Here is a 9761-nt window from a genome sequence, read left to right as displayed (position 1 = left end):
CCCAAAAGCCCCCCCCAAACCCCATGGGGACCCCCAAGCCTCCCCCCTCCCATTTTGGGTCCCCCCCGGACATTTTGGGGCCCCCCCCGCCCCCAAATCCCCCCTCAGGAGCCCCCCACCCCCCTCGGACTCCATTTCCCAGCACGCCCCGCGCTCCGCCTACAACTCCCATCACCCCCCGCGCTCCTTTCCCGCCTCACCGCCCCCATTGCCTTCAATGGGCGCCGCCCCGCGCCGCCTACAACTCCCAGCACCCCCCGCGGCCGCCTCTCAGCCAATCACTGCCTCCTTCATACACCGCGCCTACAACTCCCATCACCCCCCGCGCCCCGCCACTCCCCACCATTGCTCGCCCCGCCCCCCCGGAGACTACAACTCCCGTCGCCCCCCGCGCGCGCGCGCGGGCTTTTTGAGCGCCGCCGCCGCCATTTTGTGGCCGCCTCCCCCCTTCTCCCCCGCCGCCATTTCGTGGCCATGGCGGCCGCCGAGGCTGCCCTGAGGCGCTGGGCCGAGGCCGAGATGGCGCTGCCGGCCCCCCCCGCCGCCCCCGTCCTCCGCAGGTGCCGCCGGGGGGGCTTCGCCTCACGGGAGCCCCGGGGATGAGGCTTTTTAGCGGGGGGGGGGGGGCGGGTTTTCCTAAAATTGGAGCCCCGCAGCGAACCGGGGCCGCTTTTTTTCTTCAGGGACCCCCCCCGGGATTATTTTCTCCTCAGAGCTTCCCCCCAAACCCTTTTTCCATTCATAAAAGACCCCCCCCAGGCCCCTTTATCCCCTCACGGGACCCCCCCCCCGATTATTTTCTCCTCAGAGCTTCCCCCCCAAACTCTTTTTCCATTCATAAAAGACCCCCTCAGGACTTTTTATCCCCCTCCCGGCACCATTTTCCCCTCAGAACCCCCCCCAAACCCTTTTTTTGTTCATAAAAGACCCCCCAGGCCCTTTTATCCCCTCACGGGACCCCCCCCCCCCCCCCCCCCCCCCGATTATTTTCTCCTCAGAGCTTCCCCCCCAAACTCTTTTTTCATTCGTAAAAGACCCCCCCAGGACTTTTTATCCCCTCACGGGACCCCCCCGGGATTCTTTTTCCCTCAGAACTCCCCCCAAACACTTTTTCCATTCATAAAAGAACCCCCCAGGACTTTTTATCCCCCTCCCGGCACCATTTGCCCCTCAGAACCCCCCCCAAACCCTTTTTTCGTTCATAAAAGACCCCCCCCCGGACCCTTTATCCCCTTATGGGACCCCCCCGGGATTCTTTTTCCCTCAGAACTCCCCCCAAACACTTTTTCCATTCATAAAAGACCCCCCCCCAGGACTTTTTATCCCCCTCCCGGCACAATTTTCCCCTCAGAACCTCCCTCAAACCCTTTTTTCATTCATAAAAGACCCCCCAGGACTTTTTATCCCCTTACGGGACCCCCCCGGGATTATTTTCCCCTCAGAGCCCCCTAAAAACCACTTTTTCCTCACAGAGGACCCCCCCCCAGAACCCTTTATCCCCTCATGGGACCCCCCCGGCACTATTTTCCCCTCAATTCCCCCCAAAAAACTTCATTTTCTTCTCAGAGCCCCCCCAAAAAAACATTTTTCTCTCACAACCCCCTCTTCCAGACCCTTTTTTACCTCAGAGCCCCCCCAAATAACCCTTTATCCTCTTGTAGACCCCCCCAAAACCATTTATATCTCACAGGACCCCCCCAAAAAAAACTTTATCTCCTCAGAGATCCCCCCCAAAACCCTTTTTTACCTCACAATCTCCCCAAAAATACATTTGCCCTTCGAAGACCCCCCAAAATTAAACTTTTCCCCTCACAAACACCCCAAAAAAACCCTTTTTACCTCACAGACCCCCCCAAAACCCTTTATTTCCTCACAGACCCCCCCAAAACCCTTTATTTCCTCACAGACCCCCTCAAAAATCCCTTTTTATCTCACAACCCCCCCAAAAAATAACTTTTTACCTCACAGATCCCCCCAAAAAAGCATTTTCCCCTCAAAGACCCCTCCCAAATCCCTTTTCACCTTACAAAACACCCCAAAAAAACTTTTTTTACCTCACAACCCTCCCAAAAGTAACTTTTTTACCTCAGAGACCCCCTAAAAAACCTTTTTTACCTCACAAACCCGCCCAAAAAAACTTTTTACTTCAGAGACCACCCTAAAGACCTTTTTTTACCTCAGAGACCCCCTCTAAAACCTCCTTTTTACCTCACAAACGCCCCCAAAACCCCTTTTTTTACCTCATTTTTCCCCCAAAAAAGTTTTTTTTTCCCCTTCTGGACCCCCCCCCCCGGGATTTGGAATTGGGATTTTGGGGGGTTTGGGGTTATTTTTATTGGGTTTTAAGGAATTTGGGGAGGATTTGGGAATCTTTTTGGGGTGTTTGGGGTATTTTAAAAGGGTTTTAGGACATTTAGGGAGAATTTGGGGATTTTTCTGGGAATTCGGGGTTATTTTTTAAGGTTTTTATGGATTTTAGGGAGCATTTGGGGTTTTTTGGGGGGATTATGTTTATTTTTAAGGGGTTTTGGGGTTCTTTTTGGGGTAGAAAAAGGGGATTTGAGGTTTGGGACAAAACTTAGAGATTTTGGGGTGTCGTAAAAGGATCCTGTTGGGATAGTTTTGGGGTAGAAAAGGGGGATTTGGGGTTCGGAGGGGGTTGAGGCTTTTAAAGGGGGTTTTGGGGTTTTCTATGAGGGGATTCGGGATTTCTGGGGATTTGGGGGAGGCGTTGGGGTCTGTTTTTGGGCTAAAACCACGGCGATTTGGGGTTTTCTAAACGGGGAAGGATTCGATTGGGATTTTTTTTAATGGGGGGGCTTTTGGGGTCCCTCCCAGGTTTTGGGGTGCCCCCAGACCCCATTAATTTCTTGTTCCCCCCCCCCCCAGGTTGTGCTCGGGGCCCTGCGCTGACATCTGGCTCCACGTCACCCGCCACGTGCGGCACCCGCAGTGAGTGCGACCCCAAAAACCCCAAAATCATCCCCAAAACCCCACAGAGGGGCCCAAAACCCCAGAAAGGGCCTGCAAATTCCATAAATTGTCCCCCAAACCCCATAAATTATCCCAAAAGGTCGATAAAGGGGCCCCAAAACGCCAATAAAGGGGCCCAAAACCGCAATAAAGGGATCCCCAAATCCTATAAAAAGCCCCAAAATCCCATCAAGAGTTTCAAACCCCCATAAAGGGGCCCCAAAATGCCATAAACACCCCTGAATTGGCCCAAAAACTCTATAGGGGGACCCTGAAACCCCATAAATTGTACCCCAAATGCCCTACAGGAGCCCCAAAACCCCATAGGGGGCCCAAAATCCCATATATTGCCCCCCAAACCCCAATAAAGGGCCTCAAAACCCCACAAAGTGTCCCCAAAACCCCATAAAGTACCCCCAAAACCCTATCTGGGGGTCCCAAAATCCCATAAATCGTCCCCAAAAGTCCACAGGAGGTCGCCAGGATTCCATAAAGCGCACAGAATCCCATAAAGTGTCCCCAAAACCCCCTCAAAGGGCCTCAAAACCCCCTAAATTGTCCCCAAGAGCCCATGAGGAGCCCCAAAACCCCATGAATTGTCCCCAAAACCCCATAAAGGGACCTCAAAACCCCGTAAAGGAGCCCCAAAACCCCCTAAGGTGGCCCAAAATCCCATAAATTTGCTCCAAAACCCCATAAATTGTCCCCAAAACCCTGTAAAGGGCCCCAAAATCCCATAAAGTGTCCCCAAAATTCTTCTAAGTGGCCCCAAATCCCCTACAAAGGGCCCCAAAACCCCATAAAACACCCCAAAACCCCATAAATTGTCCCCAAAACCCTAAATCCAGCTTTTTTTTTTTTATCCTTTATAGGAACGTGAAGAAGATTCGGGGCAATTTGCTGTGGTATCCTTAAAAAAAATCATAAAAAACGGGTGGGGGACCCCAAAATCTATGGGGCCGTCCCCAAATCCTCCCCAAAACCCCCAAAACCTCCAATTATCCCCCAAATCTTCCCTCAAATCCCCCAAATCTTGCCCCAAATCCCCTGAATTTTCCCCCAAATCCTCCCAGACACCCCAAAAACCTCCAATTATCCCCCAAGTTTTGCCCCAAATCCCCAAATCTTGCCCCAAATTCCCCCCAAATCTTTTGGGGTCACCCCAACTCCTTTAGGGTCCCCCCAGATCTCTTCCCCTAAGAGTTTTTTTTGGGGGGTTTTGCCCAAAATCACTCGGTTTTGGGGTCCTTAACTCGGGGTCAGGTACCGGCACCTGGAGGAGACGGAGGTGAGGGGGGGGGGGAGGATTTTTTGGGGGGAAAAATGGGGAAATTGGGGTTTTTAGGGGGTGCTGTGGGGGTTTAGGGGGGTTTAAAGGGGATCCCTATAAATTTTGAGGGGAATAATGTTAAATTTGGGGTTTGGGGGAGAGATTAAGGGGTTTGGGGGAGGGATTAAGGGGTTTTGGGGAGAGATTAAGGGGTTTTGGGGAGGGATTAAGGGATTTTGGGAGGGATTAAGGGATTTTTTGAGGGGATTAAGGGATTTTTAGGGGATTAAAGGATTTTTTGAGGGGATTAAGGGATTTTTGGGGGAGATTTGGAAGGGATTAAGGGATTTTGGGGTGGATTAAGGGATTTTGGGGAGGATTAAGGGATTTTGGGGGGGATTAAGGGGTTTTAGGGAGCAGTTGGGCAGGGATTAAGGAATTTTGGGGGGATTTGGGGGGAATTAAGGGATTTTGGGGGGAATTTTGGAGGGGGATTAAGGGATTTTGGGGAAAATTTGGAGGGATTAAGGGATTTGGGGGATTTTGAGGGGAATTAGGGGATTTGGGGGAGGATTTGGGGGGAATTGATGGGATTTTGGTTGGGATTAAGGGATTTTAGTGGGATTGGGGGCGGGATTAAAGGGATTTGGGGGGAGTTAAAGGGATTTTATTGGGATTATGGGAAGAATTGGAGGGATTTTGGGGAGAATTGAAGGGATTTGGGGATTATTGAGGAATTTTATAGGATTTTGGGGTCAATTGAAGAGATTTTGGTTGGGATTAAGGGATTTTAGTGAGATTTTGGGGGGCATAAATGGGATTTGGGGAGGGATTAAGGGATTTTTATGGGATTTTGGTGGGATTAAGGGATTTTAGTGGGGTTTGGGGGCGAATTAAAGGGATTTTAGTGGGATTTCAGAGAAAATTAAAGGGAATTGGGGGGCGTTAAAGGGATTAATGGGATTTTGAGGGGAATTAATGGGATTTTGGGGGGATTAAAGAATTTTAGTGGGATTTGGGAGGGAATTAAAGGGATTTGTGGGGCATTAAGGGGATTATTAATGGGATTTTGAGGGGAATTAATGGGATTATGGGGGGATTAAGGGATTTTAATGCAATTTTGGGGGGGATTAAGGGATTTTAATGGGATTTTTGGGGTGGATTACGGGATTTTAGTGGGATTTTGGGGGGATTAAGGAATTTTAGTGGAATTTGGAGGGGAATTAAAGGGATTTTGGGGGCGGATGAAGGGCTTTTAATAGCATTTTGGGGCAGTTAAAAGGATTTTATTGGGATTTGGGTGGGATTCAGGGAACGCCGATGGGATTTTGGGGTGGATTCAAGGGTTTTTGGGTTTTTTGGGGGTCCCTGTGCAGGGGGCGCCTCCCCCCCCCCTCCCCGCGCTGCGGGAGGCGCTGGAGCGGCTGCGCCAGGAGCTGGGGGGGCTGCAGGAGGCGCTGGGGGGCGCCCAGCGCGAGGCCCTGGCCCAGGGTGAGTTTTTTGGGGCATTTTAGGGCTTTTTGCCCATTTCTGTGTTTTTTTAAGGGGGATTTTGGGGGGTCCTGAAGGGGTTTGGGGGGGCATTGGGGGGGGATTCGGGGCATTTTGGGGCGGCTGGGGAGGTTTGGGGGGGTTGTTTATGGGTTGGGGGGGTCACAGAGGGGTTTGGGGGGAGTTTTGGGGTCAAACTCGGGGATTTTGGGGCATTTTGTGGGATTTTAGGGGTTTTGGGGGGGAAAATGTGATTTTGGGTGGAGTTTGGAGGTTTTTGGGGGGTGTTTGGAGGTTTTTGGGGTGGGTTGGATTTAATAGGGGAGTTCTGGGGGGTGCTGGGGAATTCGGGGATCGTTTTTGGGGCGAAACGTTGGGATTTTGGGGCTCTTTAAGCATTTCCAGCCAGGGCGCTGAGAATTGGGGCGCGGCCCCTTTAAGCGCTCTGACCACGCCCCCTTCCTCCTCCCCCCTCCCCCCCGCAGAGGAGGAGCTGGGGGCGGGGCTTCGCCGCCGGGGGGCGGGGCTTGCCGGGGCCCTGCGCCTGCGCGTGCTGGGGGAGGCGGCGGCAGCAGAGGGGCGGCGCCTGAGGGCGGGGCTTCCGGCCACGCCCCCTCAGCCTCGGTGAGTGGGCGGGGCTTCAGGGACGAGCCGTGATTGGCTGGCGCCCATGGGGTGGGCGTGGCCTGCACGCTTAGCCCCTCCCCTTCCACATACAGCACGGAGGGGGCGGGGCCAGAGCTGGCCGTGGCCGTTGCCATGGGAACGGAGCCCGAGGTGCTGGTGAGTTGCTAGGGGGCGTGGCCAAGCCGTGCCCGGAGCCTCCCCATTGGCTGCGCGGTTGCCGGGCAACGGTGAGGCCCCGCCCCCAGGTGGAGCTGCGCAGGCTGAGCCGGGAGAGGGCGGAGACACTGAGGGAGCTGCTGGAGCCCCGCCCACCCACCGGGTAAGCCCCGCCCCCTGCCAATCACTGCTGCTGCTCCCCTAGGCCCGCCCACCGCCTGTCAATCATCTGCAGCCCACCAATCACAGCCCTTGGTGGCTGTTGGGTTGGCAATTAGGGGCTTTTTAATTATCAATGGACTAATTAGGTGCGAAGCAGCCATATTAATTAACTGTTAATTAAATTGAGGTGCTTTGTTGATGGGTTGTCAGGTTTTTTTCATTAATTAAGAGTTAGGAGGGTGTTAATTTTGTTTTAATTAGTTGTAATTAGCTTAATTTGGGGCTGAAATAGGTTGATTTGTTAATTACTGTAGAGTAATTGGTAGGTTAAATGTACCGAATAATTATTTTCTTATTATGTCTGTGTAGTTATAATTAATCCTAATTTAGCTTAATTATCTGTTTCTTGGTTTAGTTAATAATATCTATTGGTGGTAATTAACCACTCAGATGTCAAAAAAAAGTGGGTTTTAACCAATTTTTTGTGATTTGGGGTTAATTTGGGTTCTTTTTATTCTCAGTTTTCTCATGCTGATTTATCTCTCATTAATTAATATTATTGATGCGTAATAATTAGCCACTTACATCTCAAAAAATGTGATTTTTTACCATTTTGATGTGATTTGGGGCTTATTTTGGTAATTTTTTACCCCTGCTCTTTCTCATTTTGCTCATTACCTCTCCAATTTTTGCTCCTTCCCTCGCTAATTACTTTAATTACCCTTCCTAATTAACCCCCCACCCCCTCCAGGCACCAGCAGCAGACGGACGCCGCCACCAGGCGCTGGCTCCGCGCCGCCCAGGTAGGCCCCGCCCCCTGTGACATCACCCCGATGACGTCACCCCCCGTGGCGATGACGTCACCGCTCTCTGATGACGTCATCACCCCCTGATGACGTCATCGACCCCCCCCCCAGGAGGTGCTGTCCCGCCACCCCCCGGGGGCGGTGCTGTGGGCGCTGGAGCAGCTGGCGCTGGAGAGCACCCAGGGGCTCAGGCCCCTCCCCAGGTGGGCGTGGCCTAAAGAGAGGGGCGTGGCCTATGTGGGGGCGTGGCCTAAAGGGGGTGGGTCTTGTGGGTGGGGCCTAAAGGGGGTGGGGCTTAAGGGAGAGGGGTCAGAGAGGGGTGGGGGGAAGGGGCGGGGTTAAGAGGTAAGGGGGCGTGGCCTGGTTGGGTGGGGTATGGTGGACGTGGCCTAATAGGGGCAGGGGGTGTGGTCATAGGGGGTAGGGGGAGGGGTTGGAGTCTTTAAGGGGGTGGGGCTAAGAGGCAGGGGGCGTGGTCTGAGAGGGGCGTGTCCTAAAGGGGTGTGGAGTCTTGTGGGTGTGGCCTAAAGGGGGCGGGGCTTAAGGGAGAGGGGTCAGAGGGGGGTGGGGGGAAGCGGCGTGGTCTTGGAAGGGGCGGGCTAAGGGGGGCGTGACTAATGAGTGGGTGTGGCCTGGTTGGGTGGGGCCTGGTGGGCGTGGCCTAAGAGGGGCGGGGCTTAAGGGGCAGGGGGTGAGCTCAGAGGGGGGTTAGGGGGTGGGGTTAATAGGCGGGGGGCGTGGCCTGGTGGCCGAGGGGGCGTGGCCGGTGCTGACCCCGCCCCCTTTCAGCCTGCTGGACCTGGAGGCTGAGGGCGAGGCCCCGCCCACGGTGCAGAGCCTGCTGCAGGTGGGGGGGGGGTGGGGTCGGGGGGGCTTTGGGGGGGGGATTTTGGGGTCGGGGGGGGGTCAAAGGGGCTGGGGGGGCTCTTGGGGCTTGGGGGGCTTTTGGGGGGGCACTTGGGGGTTTAGGGGGGCTCAAAGGGGGCTGGGGGCGGTTTTGGGGTCTGGGGGGGTCATTTGGGACCATGGGAGCCATTTATGGGGTATATGGGGGTCTGGGGGGGAATTTATGGGTCTGGGGGGGGCGTATTTGGGGTCTGGGGGGGCACTTACGGGCTTGGGGGGCATTTATGGGTTTGGGGGGGCCATTTGTAGGTCTGGGGGGGGCATTTATGGGTCCGGGGGCCATTTATGGGTCCGGGGGGGGCATTTATGGGTCTGGGGGGGGCCCTTTATGAGTCTGGGGGCCATTTATAGGTTTGGGGGGCCATTTATGGGTCGGGGGGCCATTTGTGGGTCTGGGGGGGCTTTTATGGCCATGTGGTGTTCCGGGCCCCCCCCTTTAGGGTTTTTCCCCCCCAGGAGCGCTGGGGGGCCGTGGGGGGGCTTTGGGCCCTGCTGCCCCCCCTGGGCGCCCGCCTGCGCCCCCTGAGCCTGCGGCTGCGGAGCCGGAGCCGGGACCTGGAGGAGGCCCTGGGGGGGCACCCCAAGGCCCTGCAGGCCGCCAGGTAACGGCCCCCCCCAATTAACCCCCCAATTAACCCCCAATTAACCCCCCCGCACCCCAATTAGCCCCCCCATCCCAATTAGCCCCCCCACCCCCAATTAGCCCCCCCACCCCAATTAACCCCAAAAAACCCTTTAGCCCCCCCCAAAACCCTTTAAGTTCCCCTAAGCCCCCCCCAGCCCCCATTTAGGTCCCTTGACCCCCACACCCCAAATACCCCCCCACACCCCAATAACCCCCCACACACCCCAATTAACCCCCCATCCCAATTAACCCAAAATTAACCCCCCAATTAACAGCCCCACACCCCAATTAACCTCCCCCATCCCAATTAACCCCAAAATTAACCCCCCAATTAGCCCCCCCACCCCCAATTAACCCCCCACCCCAATTAACCCCCCCACACCCCAATTAACCCCCCAATTAACCCCCCCACACACCCCAATTAACCCCCCCACCCCAATTAACCCCAAATTAACCCCCAATTAACACCCCCACACCCCAATCAACCCCCCCACACCCCAATTAGCCCCCCCCCACCCCAATTAACCCCAAAAACCCTTTAGCCCCCCCCCCAAACCCCTTTAAGCTCCCCTAAGCCCCCCCCAGCCCCCATTTTAGGGTCCCTTTGACCCCCACACCCCAAAATTAACCCCCCCCACTCCAATTAACCCCCCCCACACCCAATTAGCCCCCCATCCCAATTAACCCCAAAATTAACCCCCCAATTAACAGCCCCACACCCCAATTAACCTCCCCCATCCCAATT

At 54.9% G+C, this 9761-nt stretch overlaps 1 protein-coding gene across 1 annotated transcript; it reads left to right on the top strand.

The window, feature by feature from the left end:
• Positions 1-449: 449 nt before the first annotated feature.
• On the top strand, positions 450-8993 carry HAUS5 (HAUS augmin like complex subunit 5; the record flags this gene model as incomplete). Its single annotated transcript, XM_082785137.1, has 12 exons — positions 450-560; positions 2890-2952; positions 3846-3878; positions 4237-4261; positions 5620-5734; positions 6220-6358; positions 6454-6517; positions 6607-6680; positions 7431-7482; positions 7597-7688; positions 8275-8332; positions 8848-8993. Coding segments are annotated over exons 1-12 (947 nt in total), but the record flags the coding sequence as incomplete, so codon positions are not given.
• Between the last annotated feature and the right edge of the window lie 768 nt (positions 8994-9761).

This window comes from Aythya marila, assembly GCF_965140915.1.
Source record: "Aythya marila genome assembly, contig: HAP1_HAP1_SCAFFOLD_1087, whole genome shotgun sequence".
NCBI classification, from domain to species: Eukaryota; Metazoa; Chordata; class Aves; order Anseriformes; family Anatidae; genus Aythya; species Aythya marila.
Note: the sequence above shows the minus strand (reverse complement) of the source record. Positions and strands in the feature narration are given on the sequence as shown.